At 36.4% G+C, this 27734-nt stretch overlaps 2 protein-coding genes and 1 long non-coding RNA gene across 3 annotated transcripts in view; 2 read left to right on the forward strand and 1 right to left on the reverse strand.

Annotated features, from left to right (window-relative positions):
* Window positions 1-545: 545 nt before the first annotated feature.
* LOC109168249 lies at window positions 546-1636 on the forward strand. Its single transcript, XR_002052038.1, has 2 exons — window positions 546-711; window positions 1556-1636. It is a non-coding gene; the product is annotated as an uncharacterized LOC109168249 (long non-coding RNA).
* A 3901-nt stretch (window positions 1637-5537) lies between these two features.
* LOC109168112 lies at window positions 5538-9672 on the forward strand. The gene is made up of 5 exons (XM_019317160.1): window positions 5538-5623; window positions 5733-6284; window positions 6822-6977; window positions 7433-7878; window positions 8803-9672. Exons 1-5 carry the CDS (start codon window positions 5593-5595, stop codon window positions 9559-9561), a joined length of 1944 nt encoding a protein of 647 aa, XP_019172705.1. The 5' UTR covers window positions 5538-5592; the 3' UTR covers window positions 9562-9672.
* A 1280-nt stretch (window positions 9673-10952) lies between these two features.
* LOC109168169 overlaps window positions 10953-27734 on the reverse strand; it is a 96663-nt gene continuing 79881 nt past the window's right edge. The window contains exons 7-8 of the mRNA XM_019317212.1: window positions 17260-17263; window positions 10953-10991 (exon numbers count right to left, since the gene is read on the reverse strand). The gene's annotated coding sequence lies outside the window, so the exon portion shown is untranslated. The remainder of the gene's footprint in view (window positions 10992-17259; window positions 17264-27734) is intronic.

The raw sequence follows: 27734 nt of genomic DNA on the forward strand, positions 1-27734 counted from the left end.
TTGTATGTGGAAGAACTCCTTTTCCTTACAAAGTACTGAGTATTCACATGTGCTTCAATAATTCATGTGTCTCCTATGTATAGACTTGGCCACGGATTGGTTTTAATTGAAGGATCAAAACTGAATTCTTATTGCAAATCAGTTTTGTACCATAACTGTACAAAGCTTATGGATATGGTTTAAACGTGAAGAACTAAGATTATGGTTTTAATGTCTGCATGGGACAAGTACGACCTAGGGTTAGGACCTGACAGTCAGAGAATTACACACAATGTAGTGAGCTCTTTACGAGGACTTGATATTGGTCCTCCCACTTAAAAAATCAGTAAGCTCTCTTGATACACCCATCAACCATCTTGTCAGGCCATGACCGAAGGGGTTACCAAACTACCAAAGCAAAATTTGATTGAAAAGGCTAACTTGATAAAAGCGAATGTGCTAAAAAAAATTAAGTTAATCATTAGTTCATGAACCACCTAGTAACTATATAGTAGCAATAATTTGTGACAATGATAAATCGTGAACCAATAGTTTTGAATATAATTGAACTGAACCAAACCAAACCGAACCAGCCTGAGGATAGGCTAGGTCTCTATATATATCCTCTGTCTCTATGCTTCCCTATACAAACTTGCAATATAATTAAGTTTTCAAAGTTGAGATCGAGTAAATTTGAATCAATGGCTTATCCGAGCTCTTATCATGGCAAAGGTATGATACTATGCGTGGTATATTCAATTATTCATATAGATAGATTATTATTAGTTTAATATATATAATTTCAGTATGCATATATATATATATATATATATATATATATATATATATATATATATATATATATTGAAAGGTTCCCGTGCGGATGTGCGGTGGATTAATGTGCGTGAGATTTGTACACAATGTGCGTGAGTGTTGTGCTTAATGTGCCTGAGATTTGTACTTAATGTGCGTGAATGTGTAAAATGCAGCAGAAAATATTGATGTTAGCTTCTTTCCCATCCCCAGTAGCCATTTGCCCCTCCCTGATGATGATGATGCAGAGGCGGGCTATGGTGGTTAAGAATTATGGGAATAATACAACAGAAATCCACACTTAGCTACTATGCAAATTTTACTGTGCGTGCGTCATTTATATAAACATTCAACTGCACTGAAGGTAGCTGATAATCCAGAATCCATGGCCAAATTAAAGGAAGAAGTAACAAGAAGCTTGGGCGTTAATGTGCGTGAGTTTCTGTTTTGCTTCTTTCTGAGCTCGTAATTCTGAAATACTCACGCACATTAAGCACAAATCTCATGCACATTAAACACAATACCAGGCACATTAAACACAATACTCATGCATATTAACATGACGCACATTAAGTACAAATCTCAGGCACATTAAGTATAAACCTCACGCACATTAATCCACCGCACATCCGCACGGAAGCAACAAATACACCTGATCCATTCCCTATATATATATATATATATATATATATATATATATATATATATATATATATATATATATATATATATATATATATATGATGGATAGCCTAGTCTGCAGATGATGGTGATCTTGAAGCAGGTAATTATTATGTGGTTGAAGAAGGCAAATATTTGGGATTGTACAGAGCTACAGTGCAAGGAGATTGGGATGAAGCTCAAAAACTGTTCAACCAACATGACAATAATAATAACAATATGATTGTTTATATATATCTTTCTCGGTCTTTGTATAATATTTTAAAATATTAAATTTTGTCTTTATATTATAAAATTAATAAATTTATGAGTAATTCTACATGTACTCCTAATTTATACTCCAATTTTATATTTTTTATGATTTGACATGCTTTGATTGTTCAATATTATAGGGGGTCATGATGCTTATTCATTTCTTTGTTTCATCCTCCAATCAAATTTAGACATAAGTGAAATTAAAAATTGGGAGTAAAAGTTCCTAAATTTATTTCATGTACTATTACAGCTACAATAATCGAGAACCATGACCATCACCTTTCCAATGGATGTGATGGCGGAGCCTTCGTCGTCATCGTCCATGACATCATCCACAAACATTGAGGCTCTTATGGATAAAATGACGGTTAACTAATTGTGTTAGTTAGGGGTATAAATAGTTGATAATAACATTAGTTGATTGTAGAAAAGTGTTTGGTAAATTAGCTGTTAGCTGATAACTGTTTGGTATAATTTCTTTTCTCAAAAGGTTAATTGAAAAAAAGTTGATTGGAGTAGTTTTTTGAATTTTAGCCTTTTAAAATTGCAAAAAACTAATTAACCAAACATTAATATTGATATTTTAACTAAATCAAATAATTAATAGTGGTCAAAATTGACATATAGGCCAATTTTTTACCAAACAGCGTATGTGCCTTCGTCACCCACTTGAAAATATCAATGTTGAAGAGATGATACGATAATAATTACTTTACTCCCTTCGTCCCTAATTGTTTGTCATGTTTACTTTTTGCACGTATTTTAATATAATAAAATAAATGTTACTAACTTTTTAATTTTGTCCCTTAAAAGTAAGTATTATTTGTACAAAATACAAATGTACTTACTCTATTAATTGTCTAAAAATTTTAAAAAGTCAAAAAAGTAAATTGAAAAATGTAGAATGATAGTTATATTTAATTTTGGGAAGAAGACACTATTTTAAAACAAACTAAAAAAAAAAAAAAAGTAAGAAAGATAAAATGAGATGGAGGAAAAATAATTATCAATAATTATCAATAATCTTGAATTATTGAATGATGCACTCTTCATTTTTTTTTTTTGTTGATTGGGGTCTTCTCACCTTATCTCTCTCTTCCTTTTTCTCTTGTCAGGCTGTAGTACGTACATCAAGCATTGAGGGGTTATCTATCTTCTCGCTGTTTTATTTCATGATTAGCAATTCTTTATCTTTTTTTTTTTGAAAGCTAGCAATTCTTTATCTAATTTAGGAAAAACAACATTTCCCTAAATTATTTCACTTTTAAAATTTTGATCTTTTATTATTAATTTAAAGATTTATGGCGTGTTTGGTTCATGGAATAGGTCGAGAATAGAATACCGTTCCCTGGAATAGACCTATTCTATTGTTTGGTTTGTCATTTTATTTAAGGTAATAGCGTTCCCGGGAATAGACCTATTCTATTGTTTGGTTTCCCATTCCTAGGGGACCCCCTGGTATTAGTTATTCCCAAGTATTTGGGAATAGCGCTTTAGTACTATAATACCGAAAATACCCTATCACCGCCACAACTGCCGCCGTCTCCACCACCAGCCCATTACCGCCACCACCACCACCATCGCCACTGCCACCACAACCACCGTCGGCACTGCTACCACCGCTGCCGCCACCACCTCCACTACCACCACTGTCACTCCTATCACCGCCACCGCCACCGCAACCATCACCATCGCCGCCGTGACCGCCACCGCCGCCGCCACTGCCACCAACACCACCACATATTTTTATAAGGGTATTTATGTCTTTTGAAATATATTTCATTCTATTTCTTAAACCAACCAAACACTGTAATATAATTCCTAAAGTCTATTCCTTCCGTGAACCAAACAATAGAATAGAATTCATATTCTATTCCATTCCTTATGGAATAGCATTCCTATTACCTCAAAATTCATTCTCTGAACCAAACGTGCTGTTAGTCTCTTAATTATCTATTATGTTTTATTTTCAGTCCATGGTGTTATATGATTATCAAAGTCCGATCCATTAACAAACTATTTTTTATGAGATTACTTTTGTCACTTAGAACAATATCCATTATTAAAGTTTCACTTTCTCCATGTAAACATCATTTTTAATTTAATAATGAATATTGATTATAAATGATAAACATAACTTCATATGTTAAAATAGTATGACAATTATATAGCACTAGTGACTAAAAGTACAACATTATGAATAATTAAGGGACTAATTAACTTTATTTAAATTAACTTAAGATACCAAATTTCTAAAAAGAAAATACTTCTAGGGCTAATAGTGCCGTTTTTTCTTTAATTTATTTTCCATTCAAATTTTTTAATAATATTTAATCTAATTTTTATAATATTTAATCTAATATTAATGTGTAAAATGTACATATTTTAAAATTACATTAAAAATATCATCAAACAAATAGATACATCTTTAAAAATTAGAAGATGGTGTTAGAAAAAGTATAAAAAAAATAATAATAATAATTTGACAAAGAAATATAGAGGTGGGTAATGTTCATCTTTTAGTCTTCTCCCAAGTCCTCCACTGCACCCTGTCCCCTACTTTTTTTGTGGAACATGTCAATTTTTCGTTTCTGGTTTGTTGTTTTCTACTTTTGTATGTGGAAGACACAGTACACTTATAAGGTACTGAGTGTATACATGTGCTTCAATTCATGTGTCTCCTATGTATAGACTTGGTCACGTACGGATTGGTTTATTTTATTTTATTTTATTTTATTTTTTTTTTGATTGAAAGATCAAAACTGAATTATTGCAAATCAATTTTGTACCATAACTGTACAAACCTTATGGATAAGGTTTAAACGTGAAGAAACTATGATTATGGTTTTAAGAGCATCCTTACATTTGGAGTTTATGTTAGAGAAAGAACTTGAGAATGATTTCTTGTACTGATGTGATGAAGAGATATTGGCATTGTTAGAAATTATCACTTGAAAGTGATCCTAAATCAAGTTGAGAGTAAAAAGTGGTCAGAAATAGCAACAAAGATTTTTTCAAATACCAAAAGTAATCGGAACAAGACTTTTGACTTGATTTAATATCATTTTCAGGTGGTCGGAAATTCTATAATTTCCAGTAGTGTGAAGAAATATATCTCCTGCAAGGAAGAGATATTGAACAGTAAAATGGTCAGAAGGAAGAGGAAGAGCTGTGCGCGAGAAGCCACGCCGGGCACACGCCCCTATCGATAGTTGCTTTAATTTTAATTTTTATTTTTTAAAAATCAGTTTTTTTTCTTCCTCTTTTTTCTCTTCTCTCCCACATTCTCTTTTCTAATCACACTTACAATAACTCATCAAAAACCACAAAATACCTCCACTATTATGGATGCTCTAATGTCAGCATGGGGCAAGGACGACGTAGGATTGAGACTTGATAATCAGAGTGAGAGTTACACTTAATGTGGTGGACTCTTTATAGAGATCCAACATTGGTCCTCCCACTTAAAAAAACCGATGAGTTCCCTTGATATACCCATAACCATCTTGTCAGGCCATGGCGAAAGGATCACCAAGACAAAATATGATGAAAAAGGCTAGCCGGATAAAAATGAAAGTGCTAAAAAAAAAAATTAAGTTAACCACAAGTTCATGAATTGCTTAGGAACTGTATAGTAGCAATAATTCAAGTTATAATTTGTGACAATAATAAATCCTGAACCAATAATTTTGAATCGAACCGAACCAAACCAAACCAAACCGGCCTGAGGCTAATTCTATATATATATATATATATATATATATATATATATATATATATATATATCCTCAGTCTCTATGTTTCCCAATACAAGCTTGCAATTCAATTAAGTTTTGAAAGTTGAGATCGAGTAAATTTGAAACAATGGCTTATCCGAGCTCTTGTCATGGAAAAGGTATGATACTATGCATGGTATATTCATATAGATAGATTATTATTAGTTTAATATATATAATTTCAGTATGCATATATGTATATATTCTGATGGATAGCCTAGCCTGCAGATGATGGTGATCTTGAAGCAGGTAATTATTATGTGGTTGAAGAAGGCAAATATTTGGGATTGTACAGAGCTACAGTGCAAGGAAATTGGGATGAAGCTCAAAAACTGTTCAACCAACATGACAATAATAATAATAACAATATTGTTGTTTTTCCTCTCAACAACAACTTAGACACTGCACTGCATGTTGCTGCCCGCCGCCATGCTTCCTTTTCCTTTGCAGAAAAGCTTGTAGAAAAGTTGGCTGCAGATGATAAAGAAGCTCTTCTTCTCAGAAACCGCAAGGGCTTAGCCCCACTTCACCTTGCTGCCCGTTATGGTTCCCTTGAGGTGGCTAAAGTTCTTGTTCCGAGGAATTCCAGTCTCCTCTATAACACCTCCGCCGAGGGATTTTTCCCCATCCATTACGCAGCTCGGAACACTCTCAACAAGGTGGAAGTGTTTCGGTATTTCTTGGAGGTCACTAAGGATAATGAAGATGGGGAAGCTAATCCATATGAAGGCCCAAGTGGTGCCACTATTCTTGTTAACTTAATCAAATCTAAATTCTATGGTATTTACTCTCTATACGTGTTAAAGTTAATTTTAAGATAACCAGCTTGGTTGGGGTGACTGGTCGTGCACTCTCGTCTCTTAAAGAGAGGTCCGAAGTTTGAACTCCCTCTGGTATGAAAAAATTAATCAGGCACAAGGAGTAGTCTGAGTATGGTACGGGCTTAAAGTGCTTCCTACAGTTAGGACGCGGCCCGGTGTGGTACGGGCTTAAAGGTGCCTCCTACAGTTAGGGTGGCCCGGTGCAAATGTGGAGTAGTCTGAGTATGGTACGGGCTTAAAGGTGCCTTCTACATTTAGGGTGCCCCGGTGCAAATGGGGGTAGTTTGAGTATGGTACGCGCTTAAAGGTGCCTCCTACAATTAGGGCGGCCCGGTGCAAATAGAAAGTAGTCTGAGTATAGTACGAGCTTAAAGGTGTCTCCTACACTTTGACCGAGTCTGCTAATGACATCTCGTGGTCAGACAAAAAAAAGTTAATTTTAAGATACCAATGCATTTATATATTGAGGTGTTACAATTCATTTATTAATTTTCAGTGGAGGCAATGGAGTTGGCTGATAAATACCCTGATTTGACTCTTCATCATCAGACACTAGACAATGATATATCACCTTTGGAGGCCATAGTCAAATATGATTATCCTATTTTCTACAAAGCTAATCCCTGGCATTGGCAAACTTCAATACAGTATGGTGAGTAGTATAGTTATTTTTTGGTTATATATTTGGAAAATTTGCATTGCTAGTTCTTGAATTATACTCAAGTTTCGACTAATTATATTTGTCAGTTTTGATTACATTCGTTTTTACCCCTCAATTATGACTATCTATATCTGTTTTTTATCCATCCCTCAATTATGAGTAAAATGACTTGTTAGGTCCCGGATGTTAGGTTCGTCTCAACCTAACTAAATATTTAAAAACCTTTTACAATTAGAAAGTTAAAGTATGAAAAACAAGCAATACAAGATTCAATTCGTTGTAATTTTTTCTTCTTTTAATTTGTCCGCTCCTCAAAACCTTACTTATTTTGTGATTTTTGTCTACACTTCTTAAAAAGTTATCAAATCAAGCTATGACTCTACACATAGTACAGATATACCATGAAGTTTGTTTAATTGCCATGATTTCATATATATGTTTTCCAGCGTTGTTGCCGAAGATCATTGTCCAAGAAAAAATGTTGAAGCACGAACAAGCAGTGGAGCTTCTTAAATGCTTGTGCGATAAACTCAAAATCCTAAATGGCACACAAGTTGCCTCACTTGCAAAGGAAGCAATAATTGAAGCAACGTACTTGGACATTGAAGAGGTGGTTCAAAATATTGTGGAAGCATATCCTACGACGGCTTATTACCAAGACAAAAGTGGTCAGAATATACTTCACATTGCAGTAGAGAACCGATGCATCAATGTTTTTAACCTTGTTTGTGGTCCTGGTCGAACAAGTGTGCTCATGCATGATTTAGTAGATGAAAGAGACAACAGTGGAAACAACATTTTACATTTGGCTGGGAAATTGGCACCTCCATACAAGCTAAATCTTGTTTCTGTTGCGGCTCTTCAAATGCAATGGGAGTTGCAATGGTTTAAGGTACTACTTTTGAACTATGCATCCATCCATTCTCAAATTAAACACTTGCATATGTTGCGGTCATGTTAGATATAAATACATCTAACAAAACTTATTACCAAAAACCTAACCTCATAGTATAGTAGGAGCGAAAGCAATATTAGAGATCTATGTTAGCTAAATTGATATAATCTTAATTGTGTTGCCTCTAGACAATAGAACTGCAGGGGAAAGATTAGACGTTTTGTTCCACACTTACCGAGAACTTTAGATGTTGTGTTTGAGATTATTCTTGAACGAACAGTGTGAATACCATGAACTGTATATAGGCTTTGTAGTGCTGGATAAACCAACAACTTCTATGCATTCAGTTCAACCAAACTACTTAATAAAGTAATTAACTTACAGATAATTAATTAAGGCCTTAATATATAAAATATATTATACTGGTAAATCATACATTGTAAGCATGAGAAGGTGTAGATCAGACCAGTCTGTTGTAAAAATTGACCTAGGCGCTAGGTGTCCCTAGATTGAGGCAATTTCAGCCCTAATGATTTTTAGTCGACTCACCGATTAACTGGCCAAGTAGGCACCGACTTGGCCAATTAAGTTGAGTGCCTAACTCTACCGAGTCCGTGCCCAACTCGGCTAAGTTGGCGTTCAACTCGGCTCAAAGTGGTTTTTTTTCCTGCTCGAGTACTACTCTTCTATATTTCTCCAACCATGTACTCAACTAACCCTCTAACATATGCAGTTGACTAGTCTGGGGATTATAACAGTCTAACAACTTCTAGTCTTTGAATGAGAAAAGTGGAGATAGATGATATACTCGGATTACTCGACTGCCTGGCGCTCCCTGGGCTAGCGCCTAACGCCTTGTGCAACATTGGATTAGACTAGATTGGATTAGCATTTATGTGATTGATTCATTTTAATTTGTAGGGAGTGAAAAAGATTGCACCACCATATTTCTCATCACTGAAGAATAAAGATGATAAAACACCAGCGATGGTGTTCACGGATGAGCACAAGGCCTTAAAAGAGGGAGCAGAGAAATGGATGAAGGACACAGCAACTTCATGCACAATTGTGGCAGCCCTCATTGTTACTGTCATGTTCGCCGCCGCAATTACAGTTCCAGGCGGCAGTCACGGCGAAAGTTCAGGCTACGGCTATAGTGGTACCATTACATTCCCCGTTTCAAATATATTTAGCCAAGGCTACAATACTGCTACATTAGTTGCACTTCCCCGTGGCAAAAGTGTTGAAGACGAAGACGAAGAGGGCTCCCCAATCTTCTCCAGAATGAATGCTTTCACAGCTTTTTACCTTTCAAATGGGGTATCTCTCTTTACATCCATTACTTCTCTCCTGCTCTTCTTGTCCATCCTAACTTCACGCTTTAAAGAAGAAGATTTCCTATATGCTCTTCCCAGAAGACTAATCATAGGTCTCTTCACCTTGTTGATCTCCATAATATGTATGATGATTGCCTTTTCCACCACGGTTTTTCTTGTGTTTGGCAGCAAGAGATTTAAATATGATGAGGAAGAGGCTGCAATTGTTTTGGTTGTAGTCTCATGTGTGCCGGTGGCTTCATTTGTGCTTCTTCAATTCCGACTTCTTGTGGCTTTATTATGGTCTACTTACGGATGGGGCATTTTCAATAAGCCACGTGACATTCCCCAAATGTCATTTTGACTTATTAATGGCTGGTGAGACTCGACCCGAGTTATTGTTATCAAACTTCATCCGTGACCAATTGAAATGTTCATGCTGGCTGCATGCATTCATGTTGTATACTTAGCTTGTATTGTTTTTTTTTTTTTTTTTTTTTTTTTTTTGTTTTGGAAAGTAGCTTGTATTGTTGTTGTATAAATAAGTCAAGCTTTTTTCTACTCGAATTTGATTGTATTGTTGTTGTATAAATAAGTCAAGTTTTTTTCTACTCGAATTTGATTTGGTTGTTCTCGCATTGACCTTGAGTCGTCTAGATAATTTAACATTTCAGTCCAACTAAGTTCCATTCCGATCGTCAAACACCTTCTGCTCAGGTGGCATGTAGTGACCTCTCTCATATGGGAGGTCATAAGATCGAGCTACAATCTAATAGAGTCAGTAGCATTCAAAAAAAAAAAAATAAAGTTCCATTCCAATCTCAACAAATTTATCTTATTTTATTTATATAATTATAATAACCTCAGCTCTCATCCTTAGCATTTCCTGTCCTATCTTGTAGAACTTTCAACCCAAGTCCTATTTCTGTCAATGAATTAATTTCTCATTTAAATAGAATGAAGTAAGTAAAATTTCAAGTTCAAACCTCATAAACGAACTAGTAAACTTGCTTAAGGCTTTTGTGACAATCGTTATGCCATGGAACCGTGTTCACCATCCATGGTAAACACAGTCCCAACGGTGTTAGTGCACCATTATCTTTTTTTTTTCTTTCTTTCTTTTTCTTTCTTAATTAATCGCGTGACTTTTCTTCTTCATTTTCACATTTCGCGGTTTCACTTTAATTTGAGGTGAGCAATAATTTCGGACATTCATAAATTATGAATCCATGCCTACACATTCACTTTGGACCCATGCCTACACATTCCCGTCTGAAACCATGACTGCTCCTCTGTAGCGCAAGCTTCTTCAACATTCATAAATTATGAATTTTCTGTTATGAGATTATGAATTTACAGTAAATTCATAATCTCATAACAGAAAATTCATAATTTAATAAATGTTTTTCTTTTATGCGATTATGAATTTTCTGTTATGAGATTATGAATTTACAGTACATTCATAATCTCATAACAGAAAATTCATAATCTAACCAAACGCGCGCTGTTAACACCACATCCGCGAATTTATTTTTTATTTTTTACATAAAAACGACACCGTTTGGACCCGTGTTCACCATTCATGGTGAACACGTTTCTAGGGCATACTTTGCGATTATATATCCTCAACTTCACAATGTCAAACATTTATATGTATGCACAATAAGCAATAATATGCAAATTAAACTTAAATTACATTTACTGGAGAATATAATTTGGCTGAAACTTGCCTAGAACTACAAATTAAAATGATTAAAGCATTACAAAGTCTAGAGTTTGCCTCTCATCAACCAACTCCCCTTTTGATATGCCCAAATACCACATAAACTGTGGCGGAAAAGGCAAATTAAACATCATAAATATTATGGACAAAAACAAGGTGAAGAAGCCTATGATAAATATATGAATCTACTATATAAAAATTATGAATTTAATGTATTTAAATTATAAATCTACGATTTAAAAATTATGAATCTATAATATAGAATTTATGTATGATGCACACGATTGCACAACATAACAATCCACTTTTATGTAGCCACGGTGGGACCCCTATATTGTATCCATGTGTATTGTGGGCTGGTCTGCGGAGGACATACAAGAAAAAGGGCTTCTTCCTTTTTCTTTTCTTCCACTTAGAAAAGTAGGGGAAAAAACAAACAAACAAACAACTAAATGGGATTATTTTCGTCCTCAATTATTTTGTAATTGTTAATTTAGTCTCTAATTTTCAACTTAAACGACAGGGTGCATGCAATGGACTGGAGTTGGGAGAAGACTAGCTAAATTTTAAATTTAAATTTACCTTTTATGTTTAATAGTAATTTTAAGTTTAATTATAGTTTTATATATTAATACCTAATTAAAAATTACTAAAAAATCAAATTATAAATAACTTAAAACACAGACATGAAATATAACAGCTGGAAGATAACCATAACCAGGGAAAAGGTGAAGAAAAAGCAAAAAAGATAAAGGTGAAAAGACCCAAGAAATAATTTTTCAAAAATGAAGAGTACGCAATCATTGTATCATTCAATAATTGAAGAGAATAATTGAAGATATATATGTTGCTTTATTATGTTGTAAATAATATATTAAGTGTGACCATTATTAGTATTGATTATGTAACGGTTGGAGATTTATGACTACATTATGTCTTCCGTTACATTTGTATATTATATATGTTGTAGTTGTATAAGGATGAGATAGATGAATGAAGAAGATGATCCTCTTGCATTGTCTCTCACTTTCTCTTTTGCAATTCCTTTGATAAATCATTCTTCCCAAACACCTTTGAGCAATCATGTTTGAGCTAATGGGTTACAACACGTTATCAGCAGCTCAACCACGGTGAATGAGACGCGGCTCGGAGACAACGATCAGCGTTGTTCGACAGCGCGGATCTGTGCTTGGGGCCAACGATTGTGGTGGCGCTGTTTGACGATAGGCGATGACGACCCTACGCGATCGAGTCGACAGCGGCGAATCTGCAATCTGCTCAGGGATGCCGATGGTTTACGTTGATCGCCAATGGGCCTCCTTCACGAACTCTTTGAGCGATCGGCGATTGAACTCTAAAAACGTCCGATCGGCTACGGCGGTGGATCGATCTCCTTACTGCCCGTCAATAGCAACGATTCCAGTGAAGCAGATTGTGAATCCTGCGCACAGAGGCTTCAATGAACAGATATCAGGCAAATTTTTTCCTCTCTCTGTTTAACTATGATCAACTTTTTTGAATTCTGGGCACGAATTCTAAAATCGCATATTTATTTGAACATCATCTAGAACCTATTAATCAATTATTCGTTTTAGAAGCAAAGGGTTAATTATAATTCATGAACCTGTGTTTGGTTTTCGAAAGTTTTTTTTGGCATTTTTTTTCGCCCCTGCGAAAGCCATCAAATTTCAGTTTTGTGACATTTTTTTTCTGAGTTTGATGCTACTGTATGCCTCCAAGTGGTTCATGATAATTTTGATTGATTTTTTTTAATCCAAGCACCCCATTATTTTCCCTGATTGGATTCTTTCAGAACTGTGCCTGAAAAGGATTATTAAAAATCTGTATCCCTGTTATGATGACCAGTCAAGAAAATCTGCTCAGTTTTTGACTTTTTTGTACTCATCTAGTCATCACATATTCATTAAAGATTGCATATCCTGTGAAATTGGCATTATATGGCATGAATGTATGCATTTATTTGTTTTTTTTTGGGCACAAATAGCCATACTTTGCATATAAGAGCAATTGCATAACAGAAGTTCCAAATCTGAAAATAATCCTTATGGAATATAATTCAGCTAAAATGGGTGATTACCTCTGTGGATTTCTTTTATGCTTATTGTTCATCGATAATACTAATTATTTGATATAGGCCATAGATGTAGAGATTTATCTCATATCTTAAATCTTAAACCTAGCATTGCCCAGAATGTGAATTCATAGCACTAATTATATGATAATAGCACTAGGACAATTTTTATGACTAATGTCAAATTGACTTAATTCTGATTTGGAAGTCAATGATTATTTGTCCAAATTCATGCATATTGATGGTGCTAGTTTTTATCATAAAATTATATGGCATGAGTCTTGAATCTTGAATATCTCATATCTGAGTATCAAAACAAAATAATAGTGCATATTTTTAATAAAATTTTGCCCAGGGGTAAACACTTGCATCACTAATTTTTTTTTGACACCTTTTGGTCTAAAACCATCAGTTGTGAATATTTGATCTACAAGGATCTATAGACCCTAAGTAAATCCCTGAAGGATATTTGGTGTATGCAGATCTCATTGTCAACTATGATGGTCATATTATTGCCCATAATATTAACGACATTTTTTATATTGGCTATTCATGTCAATTTTGAAATTTGTGAGAAGGCAATATTACTCTACTTGTTTCTCTAATTGTCATGAAACAATTATTTAAGATAGACAATATCATTTTTTTTAACCAAAGTTCTAAATCTTAATGACTTTGCTCGGAAAGAAAATTAAGCAATTTTGGAAGAAATATTTTGTTGGGGACCTTCAAAATTGAAAAACCAATATGCTGATCCACTACATATCACATACGCTAGTACATGATGCATTTCCCTATCTGCGTTCATTTTTTTTAGTATGCAACCCTTCTAGCTATATCCCATCATGAGAAATCAACAGTGATGTTGGTTGCATTATAAGATCTTTTCTCGGCATTAGGGGGAGATTTGAAATTTATAATTAATTAAATACCGAGAAATTGATAAAAATCTTCAAACCCATGTACTAGCCTTATAGAACTAGAAGTTCAGTCATTGAACAAATTATCTGCTAGAAATCTCAATGAGTGACTAAGTCCATAGAAAATATTTTAAGAGTTGAAATCCCCAACTAGGACTAAACATCTCTACCATTATGCCAGAAGCATGTATTGATTTAAGAATTTACAAAACTAGATCTAGTATAGAAATTTCGTCACTCCAGAAATATAGAAATTTTATCTTGAAGATATTTCGTCTAGAAGGCGAAAACCCCCAGTAAAATTGTAGGTGCACCAAATAACTAAAATACTGGGGAAGCGGAACAACCAAATCCAAATACTCTTGGGAAATGCCATATATTTGGTTGATACAAAATTGCCATGTGTATTAAAGAGATATTTACAAAGCTGTTACAGTTGTCGACAACATATTTTTTGCCTCTATTGCTCATAAATACTTAAATCTGGATCCAGAAATGAAAATAGTAGTATAACGCCTGCAGCGTGCTTACTGTTTTCATAGAAAATAGCAATTAAGGCATACAAATCAGAATTCGCTAATAAAAGGCGAGTTGAGGGTTTTCGCAGAGACCCAATATTAGGCATGGCTTTATATTCCGCTATTCAATAAAACTAGCAGTAAATAAATTAGATATGTAGCTAATAGTTATAGTTATCACATATTTATATGGGTAACTTGTTACTTATATTTAAAATCCTTGATGGATTTCCTCAAAATGTGATGAATGAAAATCACAAAATAAGAAGTATAAAAGTTAGTAAGTTACTAACTATGATTTTTCTTATAGTCAATAAATTGATTAAAAATATTTTCTCCCCCATAACAAAGTATGAAAATATATTATCATAAACATGCCTAGTAATGTTATATGTGATTGGGAAACTCAAATATCGTTTCCTCTTAAAAATATCCTAAATATATCCTCTAGTTTATCTTGAAAATCCCTAATGGATTTATAATTCCCGAAATGAGGATTTATTTAAGTGCCATTATTTACTTTTTAGAGAGTTGCGAATGGGGTTATTATCCTCATATAGAAGGAATAATATGTACCATTATGTGCTCAATAAAAAGTTGATAATGAACTTATTTATTATCTCAGTCAATATTTATGGTGTAAACATCAATGAAATATATAAAGAGTTTAATGATGTTAAGTTATGAGATGAGATAACGAATAGCAAATCAAGGTAAAAATACTCGTATTGATGCTTTTTGGCATGAAGTCATCAAACTTGTTACAGATAAAAATGCATATAGTTTTTCATGATATAAAATACCTTGATCCACATGAACTCCAGAAGAGTGATAAAATATTTGTTCAGAAGGTTTGCTCCAGTGACAAGTTAGCAAATGTATACCTACAAAATATCCATAAGATTGATATGTGTAAGTAAAGAAAAATTATTATATTTAGGGGGAGCAACAAAATATAAACTATAAATAATTTTATTGATCCAGATGATCATTAGAAAATATGATAAATTCTAATGACAATCCTGAAGATTGTACCATATCCCTTCTCTACACCCTTTAGAAACAATGATTTACAGGCAATATAGAATTTGAAGATTGTTATCTTCAGGGGGAGACAGGAAGTACATTCACTCGAGTCAATCCTGTAGATTGGTCAATCATGTAAGATTGGGTCTTAAAAGGACTAATAGTTATACTTTTTTGCAGCATATACATATCATGTAATCTTTTCCTCACTAGGTTTTTCCAATGGGTTTTCTAGTGTGGTTTTTAACGAGGCATGGGTATGATATAGTAATGACAATGGGGAAAAGTTGCAAAATAATTGGTTAATAAATGAACAAACTCTAAAATCCTGAAGATTATGCAAATTATGCCTTGAAGGCTTATAGTTGTACTCTTTTTCCCTTAACTAAGTTTTTCCCACAGGGTTTTCTTGAGTTAAGGTTTTTAATGAGGCAACCAATACAATATATGATTTCTACATATATCATGTACTCTTTTCTTCAACTAGGTTTTTTTTTCACGTGGTTTTCCTAGTGAAGTTTTTAACGAGACATGAATGTATTCAAATATTCTAGATTTTTCCCACAGGGTTTTCCTAGCAAGTTTTTAATGATGCAAGATCGTGATCAAATAATGTCCAAGGGGGAGTGTTGTAAATAATATATTAAGTGTGACCATTATTAGTATTGATTATGTAACGGTTGGAGATTTATGACTACATTATGTCTTCCGTTACATTTGTATATTATATATGTTGTAGTTGTATAAGGATGAGATAGATGAATGAAGAAGATGATCCTCTTGCATTGTCTCTCACTTTCTCTTTTGCAATTCCTTTGATAAATCATTCTTCCCAAACACCTTTGAGCAATCATGTTTGAGCTAATGGGTTACAACATATTAGATATTATCATATCATAATTCAAAAATTGTAGTTGTAATCATAGTTGAAAAAATTGCTAGGGTTCCTCCATCACTTTTGGGGCGTACTCTTCATTTTTTAAATGTTACGCGTTCCTTATTATTATTTTAAAAAAAAATTTAAAAACTTTGATAATTATAAACTAGTATTTAATAATTTAATAGCTAATCGTCTAACTAGGTGGCCTAGTCGGTGCCTATGCGGCATAATCGGCGCCTAGGAGGTCTACGCGGTGCTTAGGCGGCCGCCTAGCCGGTCGGCTGCCTAGACCACTGATTATTGTAATATGGTAGGCGGCCGGTCGGCGCCTAACGCCTAGGAGTCGATTACTCAGTGTCTAAGCGGAATTTTTGCAACACTGATTATAATTGTCTATGAAGTAAATTTATTAATGTTATAATATAAAGACTTAAATTTAATATTTTAAAACATTATAGCTAGAGATTGAAAAAAGTGTAGTTAAATAAACCAAATAAGAAATATGATAGGTAGGAAAAATATAATTTAAGAGAGAAGAGATGGGACAAGATCAGAGTGAGTAGTTGATTTCAAATAATTTACATACAAGAGAGCAATTGAGCACTAAAAGAAATTAATGAAATGAATATGTATCTACTCGATAAGTAAATTAGTAGATACTTCAATATTTTCTTATAGTAAATCGGAGCAACCCTATCAACCAATCATTATTAAATGGACCATAAATAAAAAGTACATTTTTTAGTGTTGTGTTCATCGATCCGTGAACACCATCTCTGGTGTTTTGTCATCTTTGTTATTCCGTGATGAGTAATATGGCGGTGCAATCTCTTCCACTCCCTACAAATTAAAATGAATCGATTACATAAATGCTAATCCAATGTTGCCGAAGGCGTTAGGCACTAGTCGGGCGTTCAGGAAGTGCCAGGTAGCCGAGTAATCCGAGTATATCATCTTCACTTCTCCATTTCAAAGATGGTTGGGGAAATATAAAAGAGGAGTATGGTAGCCGAACAGGAAAATGAAACCATTCGGCCGAGTTGAACGCCAATTCGACCGAGTTCAGTACACGACTCGGCCAAGTCAGCGCCTAGCTAGTTGGCCAGTTAATCTGTCAGCCGACTATACTATAAGATTAGGTTTTTGGTAATTAAGTTTTGTTAGATGTATTTATATCTAACATGACCGGATTGACCGCAACATATGCAAGTGAGGCAACTTGTGTGCCATTTAATCAGGATTTTGAGTTTATCGCACAAGCATTTAAGAAGACTGCTTGTTGATAAGCACTATTTATATATTTAATTTAGATTAATTCTTATAATAAATTAGTTTTATTTATTTAGTATTATATTTATTTTAAACTTTATTTTATATTTTGTACTTGTTGGTCCCGATAGATTGAGAGGTGAGTCTAGAGGGGGGGGGGGGGGGGGGGGGGGTGAATAGACTCTCGTTTTTCTTTAGATTCTTTAAAAGAAAAACCCTGACAACACTTTTGAGTAAGATAAGCACAGCGGAAAGGTTATTAAGAGAGGGTTGCACGAGTTTGATAAAAAGATAGGATGAGTGATGAAAGAGATGATATGCAAGCAGTAAACTAAAGCAGTAAGTAAAGAGAAGAGCGAGACGAGATTTTATAGTGGTTCGGCCAAACTTTGCCTACTTCCACTCTTCTTCCACAACTGCTGGAAGGATTGCACTATCACTCTTTAGTACAATTACACAAAGACTTCCTTGATCACTAAGCCGGACAGCCTTTGAAGGTTTTTCAACTCTGAGAGTTTACTCCGCCTCTATCAACTATTTCTTCTAAGTTGAGGTTGGTGAGAAAGTATTTCTTGATTCCTCCAACTGTGAAGTCTTGTTGGTGTGGATGATTGCTTCAAGAGTTCAAGACTTCTTACAAGATGTAGGGCAGTGATGATTGATCTACTTCAAATGCCTTAACACCTTAAATAGCTGGTTTGCAAAGAGCTTTGAGATTTGTTCACTTTTTAAGAGCTTTTTGCAAGAGAGTGAGTAGAGTGATAAAATGAACCAGCACCTTCTTAGTTGATGAAGGTTGGTTTATATAGGTGATGAAAATTCATCCGTTGGAGGGAGATGAATTTTTCAAACCTTTTATCTGTTGGACAAGGACCATGGAGCCTCATGCATTTAATGCTTCATTAATGGGTTTGTACTATGTAGCCGTTGAAGGTATGGAGGATCTGATGACTTTTGTCTTTTAGCTCCAGAGATAGTACAACTTCATTAAATGCTCTTTGGATAGCGTGTCCCATGAGTTGAGGTCCTTATTGTCCTAGAATGTTGTCAAATCAGACAGGTAGAGCATTCTTCTTGTTGATGAGAAGAAGAATACTTGTTGAGATAGTCTTGAAAAGAACTGTCTTTTTAATGACAACTCCTTCTTTCGTTGCTGTGGAGTCTTCTTTCGCCTTGATCAGCCTATCTTCTATTCATAACTCTTTTCGTGTGTTTGTTCTAGCTTAACACGAATTACATATGAGTTATGGCAACTTTCATCTAGAACGAAAGTAGCGATACAATACAAAACGTAAGAGTTAGGGGTCTACTTTCTACATTACATTGGTATCATCAAAATCCTAATACAAGGTTCCTAACAATTTCCCCCTTTTTGATGATGCCAAAACCTATACTCTTCTTATAAGGCTGAGAAAGTGCTCCTTAAGGATAATTCTATTAATAACACAGCCATTATCGAGAGTTTACAAGTATTTTCTACGAAGAAGCAGCAGAAATAAAGACAAGGACTTTTTTAACTCAGACAAGTGACACGAGATGTGTGACAATGAGAGTTTCATAGATATTCAGATAAAGTCATTACAAAAACTCTGTCAAAAGAAATCAAAATAAAGGATGACTTACATTTCTAAAAGATTCAACTTTTGCTGAGCTTCCTTCTTTCTTTCTTGATTGTCCTTCTCTTCCTGTCTTCTTTGTGTTCTCTCGTAGTCTATCTTCTCGTTGATTCTTGCTCTGAAAGTCCTGATTGGATTGTTTCTGACGAGCTCTTCATATCCTCCTTTGATGTTTAGACTCGTGTAATTGTTGTAGGCTTCTCGAATGTTGTTGCCTTCCACTACTCCAGACTTCCACCAGGAGATCAGTTCAAACGAATTCATTCCTTCTTGATAACTCTTGCCTGACTCTTTATGCACTTTGAAAGCTGCATTGTACGTGACATTGTTAGGAGAGTCTTTGGTTACATTTGATAGATCTTTGATGAGATTTTTAATCCTTTCTCTTTCTCTTGCTTCATCATTTCTTATCTTGATCTCTTCATTGTGTTTATCCCACAATTCCTTGTTTTGTCTTTTGATCCTTTCATTCTGAGTGCTCATGTAGTTTTGCCTTGTGTGGTTGTCTTTCTTTTTCAACCAGATGGGATTGTTGCAACCTTCAAATCTCTTACCGCTTCCTTCTTCGTATGGGACATAGTCCACGAAGTTTCCAATGCCATCCATGGTAACTGAGGTATTTTTCATGAGCCTTTGTCTTAGTCTTGCTTGATCTCTTCTTGATAGTCCTGTGAAGAGATATTTGGCTTCAGAGCCGAAAGATTGTCGATCCTTGTGAGGTCTGTCTTGAGTGCGACCATAGCGTCTTTGATCATGAGACTGTCCACGAGACTTAGGTGGATGAGAGTGACCCGAGATTCGCTTTTCTGAAGGTCTTTCTTTCGTGTTATCCCTTCTTGGTTGGTTGTCATCATCCTTATCTCTGTCATCATCCCTATTATAGTAACCCGAGACTTGCTTTTCTGAAGATCTTTCTTTCGTGTTATCCCTTCTTGGTTGGTTGTCATCATCCTTATCTCTGTCATCATCCCTATTTTCCCCCTTTTTGGCATCATCAGCGCAGGCAGAAGGAGGGACAGAGGGGATTTGTCTGATTGCCAGCAGGATGTCTTGAGCATATCCCAGAATCTGAAGAGCATATTCACCAAGTTGATAGGAATTGTCTTGATAAGTGTCAATCTTGGTACAAGCTAGGTCAACACGTTCCTTGAGGCCGTAATGAGAATGCTTAATCTCGTGTTGCTGTCTAGCGACTTTGTTTGAACTTTCTTCAAGATCAGAAACTCTTTTCACCAATTGCTTAAGAGTTTTGTCGTGAGAAGGATTCGGTTGCTGTGGTTGAGATTGTACATCAAGAAGTAGATTGACTTTTTGACACAAGTCATTGAATACTCTCGTGTCCTTCTCCCTTAGGGCGAGATATTGCTTGTGAATCAGTTCAGCTGAATGAACAGTTTCTCGCATGAGGTTCATAATGGTCCGTGGGGACTCAGCGATAGAATCGTCCTCAATGTGTGTTGGAGAAGAGTTCCTGTGTTCATCAGGATGTGGTGCTTCTGGATTTCCACCATGCATCGAGTGGTCATGTTCAGGTGAGGCTTCCTTTCTTTCCTCATGAACTGGAAGATTATGATGTTGTTGTATAGATTCGTTCAGATGCGGAATGATAGCACGAGACGAGTAAACTGGATTTTTACTGGATGCTTCATCCGAGTCTTCGTCTTCAGATGGTATTTTCAAGAGAGGTGGTCTTTGTGGGCAGTTAGCATAGTCCGTTCCGACCAAGATAGTGTGGCTATCTTCTGGTTCTTCTTCTTCAGCACCTTCTCCTCCTTGTTGATTATTGTCATCATCATTATCATCATCAGTACCACTGTTGTCGTCTTCTGTTTCATCATCATTGTCGTCATCTTCATTTTCTTCTTCATTGCTCTCGTCTTCACTTTCTTCTTCATCCTCTTCTTTGATTTCGTTGCCATGAACATCTTTCGTTCCACTAGCACTTCCTTTGGGATCTCGAGGATGATCTTCTGCCATTTGGGTTTTAATTTTGGATAGCAGCATGATGTAGCGAAGTTGTTTCAATTCGGCTTCAGTTGCTGGATCCATGGGAGGTTTATGAAGAGGAACTACCAAGGGAGCTTTTTCCTTCCCGAGAGATCGATGAGTTATTCTGTAAGAGTACACTCGGTGGATCTCCTCAATTCGCACAGCCTTTGTGACGTCCTGAGTTTCAAGCCATTGAAGTGCGAATTCCTCTTCGTCGATCATGGCTTCAAAAGTTTCGAGAAAGGTTCTGAGAGGTGCCGTGCGCCACTTGTGCCATTGTAGAACTCGATTGTAATCTCTTTCAATCGATTCTTTGAGAGATTTATCAAGGGTGTACCGGTCTGGAGAAGATTGACGAGCAGATGGTTTCGAGATAAAAGATGTTTGAGCAGCTGTTATCTCGTCTACTAGTGCAGGTTCTTGTGTCAGAATTACCTGCTCTGCAATAGTAGGTTCTTGTGGAAGAGATTGAGCATTAGTTGTAGCATCTGAGGCTGCTTTCGGGATGTCTTCTGGAGAGCCCGGCTTTTGTGGAAGACTTTGACATCTTTCCTCCATTTCTACAGTAGCAGGTTCTTGTGTCAACTCTCGTAGGAGTTGCTCTGCTAGGGTAGATTCTTGTGGATGAGGAACAGGAGATGCCTTCGGATTGATGGATTTGTGAGCAACGGGACTTCTTTCGGGCAGAGCGGTTTTCAGTTCCCCCTCAGAGGTAGCTGCTTTCGAGATATCTTCCCCCTGTGATGTTGCTCCTTTTGACAAGGGTTCCCGAATTTGAACAGATCTCATTCGACTTCGTTTGCTTAGACGAATGAGAGGTTGATCATCATCATCATCTTCAGAGGAGTTCTGCACTATCAGGGTTTCGAGAGGAGGATCACTTTTCGTCTTTGATTGTGAGATGACCGTCTTTTGAGTCTTAACCCGAGAAGAGGGTTTTTCTTGTTTCTGCCGTTTAGGTTTTGGTTGAGCTTCTTCGTCTGCTTTGGGGGTTTTTAACTTTCGTTTGGACTTCCCTTTGGGTAGATTAGGTTCAAGAGAAATGCCCAATTCCAATGCCTTCTGTTTGTCATATCCAGATGGCTTGTGTTTCATGTGACAGACCTTTTGACCAGGTGGAGCACCAGCACGTAGAATCACTCCTTTTGTGGCAAGAAGATGGCTTATAATGAAACCGAAGCCCATCTTCTTTGCAATGTCTCCAGGACTCTTGCGATTGTATGTGATGGTGTGAGCGATGTTGTGGAAAATGATTTTGGACCAATCAACCTTATGCTCATGAAGAAAAGCGTGCAGCATTTTCAGCTTTTCCCTTGTGACATCATCTGTGCCAGAAGTCTTGTGGTCCACAATCTTGTTGAAGATGTCTACTGCAAACTCATAATCCAACCGGAACCATTTTTTCTTGAGGGGCCAGAAGATTTTATCTTTGGAAGGTGCCTCCTTGTGTCGTATGGATTCATAGAAGTCCTCCGGATCCAGATGATAAAATACCAGATTGGATTTGTAGGACTCATCTCGTCTGGGAAACCCAAAAGCTGATCGAATATCCTCAGCAGTAAACACAATGTGATGTTTATTAACTCTTGAAGATATGCTTGAGAAATCAGAAGCCACATAAGCATTCAAATAAAACTGAGTAACATCAAGAGGGTACCATTCATCATAGCGGTGAGTTACTAAACCAAATAAACCTGTTTCTAGTAAAAGAGCGATTACCCGGTCTCCAAAGGCTTTATCCAGGACATACTTACGAAACCCTTCTTCGTCCCACATACTTCCTCCGACGATAAATGGAATTTTGGTCTTGATAAACTCTATGTCTTCCGTAGGAAAGCTTGGTATAACTGGAGTGGATGATGGTTCAGGGTGCTCTGGGTTCTTTTCGGAAGGAGCCGCCATTGATGATAGAAAGCTTGACTAAAGAGATCTTTGAGAGGAAGGGATGAAAATTGAGAGAGGTAAAACAGACGGAAGGAAGGTTTGAGCAGGGTTTATAAAGCTCCGGGTTGGTGTTCGTAAAATAGCCCATTAAGAAAACTTATACGAATTTTTTTTTAAAAAAAAATTCAGCGGTTCCTCTTCCTCAAAAGGTAACTGATCATCATGGTTACGTGATAAGAACGTGTACAGATCTGAAACGATCATTCCCTCATTTAATGAGGAGTGAGAAAAAGCACTCAAGTGCTGAGAGGTGCATTAAATGCACGTCTTTGTCCTGTCAGACTAGTGGGATAGAGGCGATTTTCTCGGCCATATGATCCCAATGATACTTTATGAACGGTTTAGATTCAAGAAGAGATAGCGTCTTAAGTACGATTCAAAAACCCGAATGTTGTTCAGAATTTCATAAGACGCACATAATGTTCCCCGAGAGACTCATGATAAACAATCAACATTGTTACCCGAAAGAAGCGGGTAAGATTTGATCAGAACAAACGTCTCAGACTTTCAGCAAGGTTACACAGATAAAACATGACATCATATTAACACATAGATAGGCAATCTTTTATTCAGCAAACGAGAGGAGAAGATACAGAAACATAGATGATGATTTTTAGAAAATCACTTTTTCTTCCTCCCAACCTTCTTGGATGAAGAGCATTCAGGCTTATCTTTCTTCACCCTTCCAAACACTTCCCTATACCATCTTTTATAGCGCGGAAAGTTGGAACCAGTAGAGGACTCAGCTTCATCATCTTTGTCATACTTCTCTTCCAAATTTTCTTGTGCCAGAAAGGCCATGTAGTCCTTGTCAATCCATTCTTTTGGGATTGTCTCACTTGGATTTTTTGAGATCTTTTTTTCATTTTCTGATTCAACGATGAATCCATCCATATCATCGTAAAGGAACGATGAGTCTGAATCAGAGACGAGATTGATAGGGACACAAGGACTATTGCCTGGATATAAGTCACCTTGCTCCTCCCTGAGGCGCCTAGAGGCCTCTTGGAGCTTGCGAGAGTCATTTCTTGTGAACCTTTTCTTAGGTGCCATTGAGAGAGAGAGAGAGGATGGTGAGAATTGTGAGAAATTCTCTCCCTTTTTATAGCCGAGGATTGAGGGGCTTATCAGTCAGTTTGTCAAAATTGCAATCAATGCTCATTACAGTGTTCAAGATAAGGCTGATTTCAGTTGAGACTAAAATTTTGATTCTCTGTACGGTCTGAGTTCCAACGTGCTTAGCATTCAATAAATTCATAATGAATTTTTGAACTCTTTTTGACCAGATATAACTTGCAATAAATGCACATAACAGTCAGCCTTCCTGTGATCCGAAATCATAAGAACTTATGCAAAGCATTTATTTGGATAACACAGTCATCATGACATACAGGATAGAAAGAGAGAGAGAGACTTAAACATAAAAAGTTCAACCTACTACGGTTCAAAGGAAACGATAGGGCACGTGAAGTTCCAATCGGGTCATCTCATCAGTCACATCAGCCAGATTTGTTGTTTTGGCGTATTCGTCCAACTCTTCTAGAGAGAGAGTGGGTTCGGGTGGCTGATCTGTGACCCGAGAGTGGACCCTTGAGAAATCCTCATAGGATTGAACATTGGGTGGAGGAACTTCAGGAAAGGGGTACCATCGAGAGGTTGGTGTCGATGAAGAGTCTTTGTTGGAGCTCTTCATCCTCATGATTCTCTCATAGGCTTCCTGTCTGGCTTGTTCCAGATGATACCTCTTTTTGGCCCTAGATTCGTCGACAAGAGTGTCAAGAGCCTCTTTATCCTTTTTATAGGCGGGGGTTAGGCATCGAGTAGGTTACATTGATCATCTCTCCTTCTTCTTTCAAGCTTATGATGGTGGCATTAGGGAGCTTGCTTGCTTCCTGTAAGTGATGCTTCAGACGGGTAGCCCTCTTTTCTGCTTCGTCCATTTTTCCTTTCTCTTTGTTCATACCTGCAATCCTTTTACTTAGAAAGAAGTGAGTGTGTCTTATGTATGGCGAAACTATTTTATAGGCAAATAAGTGTCGTGGAGATCTATACAAAATCTTTTGGATACTGACACTTTCTTGCGTGAAAGACACGAAAACAAAGATATACGAAAGGATATGGTGAATTATTATGAAGCATGGTGAAATAACATCGCATATTAAGAAAAGAAGGGGTGCTGGACGGTGAATAGACAAAACTGTTGCTTTTGTCCAGCACATCGTTTTCTTTGGCACATCCAATAAAATTGCCTTTATTCTCCGTGTTGGTTCTTTCACTACCTGTATTCATACCTGCAAGAACAAACACTAGAACTTTTGTTAGTGATGTATGCACAAACAATTAGTATACCTTATTGATAAAGATACTAGCGTGTATGTATGGATCAAATCTTGCGAGAATCAAGAATACGAATCTTTACAGATTTGATTATCTGATTTTTAAGTCATTTCAATCATTCCGATCTCATGCCTTAATAGAGAGAATCTTGTCTCACTCAAAGGTTTAGTGAGTATATCTGCCAGTTGATCATCGGTATTGACATATTCGAGAGCAATATCTTTCTTTTCAACATGATCACGAATAAAATGATACTTGATATCAATGTGCTTGGTCCGAGAGTGTAGAACTGGATTGTGTGTGATTGCTATAGCACTTGTATTATCACACTTAATGCTCACTTCTTGGGCATTTATCCCATAGTCTCTTAATTGATGTCTCATCCATAAGATTGAGCACAACAACTTCCAGCTGCTATGTATTCGGCCTCAGCCGTACTAGTAGCAATGGAATGTTGTTTCTTGCTAAACCAAGACACAATTCTTCCTCCTAGGAACTGGCATGTTCCTGAGGTACTTTTTCGATCAATTCGACAACCTGCGAAGTCTGCATCTGAGTATCCTATTAGATCAAATGATCCTTCTTTCGGATACCAGAGGCCGACATTTTGTGTGCCCTTAAGATATCGCAATATCCTTTTAGTTGCACTTAGGTGACTTTCTTCGGTTTAGCCTGAAAGCGAGCGCACACACCAACAGCAAATGAGATTCGGGTCTACTTGCTGTTAGGTATAGAAGAGAGCCAATAATGCCACGAAAATTTTTCTGATCAACTTCCTTTCCTTCATTGTCAATGTCCATCCTAAGGGATGTACTCATAGGTATTTTGACGGAACTTTTTCCATCAATGCCAAACTTTCGGATCAGATCTTTTGTGTATTTGGCTTGGTTTATAAATATCCCATCAGGACATTGTTTAACTTGTAAGCCTAGAAAATAATTCAGTTCTCCCATCATGCTCATTTCAAATTTTCCTTTCATGAGATTGGAGAATTTTTCACATAGATCTGGATTCGTGCTCCCGAAGATAATGTCGTCAACATATATTTGTACCAGTAGGATATGATCATTATCCTTTATACGAAAGAGTGTTTTTGTCAACCACTCCTTTTGTGAAGCCACGATTGATTAGGAAACACGACAGTGTATCATACCAAGCTCGTGGAGCTTGGTTTCAAACCGTAGAGAGCTTTCTTAAGGTGGTACACCTTTTCGAGGTCATTGTTGATAGCAAAACCAGGAGGTTGTTCAACATATACTTCTTCTTCAAGAAGTCCATTCAGGAAGGCGCTTTTGACATCCATTTGATAGACTTTGAAATTTTTGTAAGCTGCAAAAGCTAAGAATATTCGTATAGCTTCCAATCTGGCCACGGGGGCGAAGGTCTCATCAAAATCAATACCTTCCTCCTGACAATATCCTTTAGCCTACAAGGCGAGCTTTGTTTCCTAACAATGAGTCCATCTTCACTCATTTTGTTTCTAAAAACCCATTTAGTTCCAATGACATTTTGATGTGATGGTCTGGGTACTAGTTCCCATACTTCATTTCGTTCAAATTGATGAAGTTCTTCTTGCATAGCTATTACCCAGTCAGGATCACATAAAGCTTCATCTACAGATTTTGGCTCTATTTGGGATAAAGAAGCATGCCATCATACTTTCGTGTAAAGACGCTCTTGTTCTCACACCTTCTTGAACATCTCCAATAACTTGATCTGGTGGATGATCTTTCAACCATCTAAGATCTGGCCTCCAAAGACATCTTGAAAAGGCTGAGTATCCATCTCTGGGATATAGGGGAGGTCTATGTAGATCATTGGTTCAGATGGTGCGTTGCTAGAAGGATTGATAGGTTGATTTCCACTTGCTTGTTCAGATGACATCTCGGGTTCTGGTACTTTCGCTGATACTTCATGTAAGACGAAAGTAAGTCTTCTTCGTCTGAGATGTCTTCATCTACGGATTTCTGGGCATTTTGAGCTGGGATAGCAGGTATCTTGTATCCAGAAGGATTTTTCTCAGATTGTTCATCAAATTTGACGTGGATGGATTCTTCGATAACCATTGTTCGCTTGTTCAGAACTCTGAATGCTTTGCTTATGGATGAATATCCCATGAATAATCCTTCGTCAGCTCTTTCGTCAAATGCTTTAAGATAGCTTTTGCCATTGTTGTGAATAAAACACCTGCAACCAAAAACATGAAAATATCCAATATTTGGA

The sequence above is a fragment of the Ipomoea nil genome, unplaced genomic scaffold (assembly GCF_001879475.1).
Source record: "Ipomoea nil cultivar Tokyo-kokei standard unplaced genomic scaffold, Asagao_1.1 scaffold0317, whole genome shotgun sequence".
NCBI classification, from domain to species: Eukaryota; Viridiplantae; Streptophyta; class Magnoliopsida; order Solanales; family Convolvulaceae; genus Ipomoea; species Ipomoea nil.

Bases quoted from the DNA above. Each gene is read 5' to 3' on its own strand.
- LOC109168112 (XM_019317160.1), top strand. From the start codon at position 5,593: ATGGCTTATCCGAGCTCTTGTCATGGAAAAG. The intron at 6,285-6,821 runs GTATTTACTCTC...ATTAATTTTCAG, and splicing joins AATCAAATCTAAATTCTATG to TGGAGGCAATGGAGTTGGCT. The intron at 7,879-8,802 runs GTACTACTTTTG...TTTAATTTGTAG, and splicing joins GGGAGTTGCAATGGTTTAAG to GGAGTGAAAAAGATTGCACC.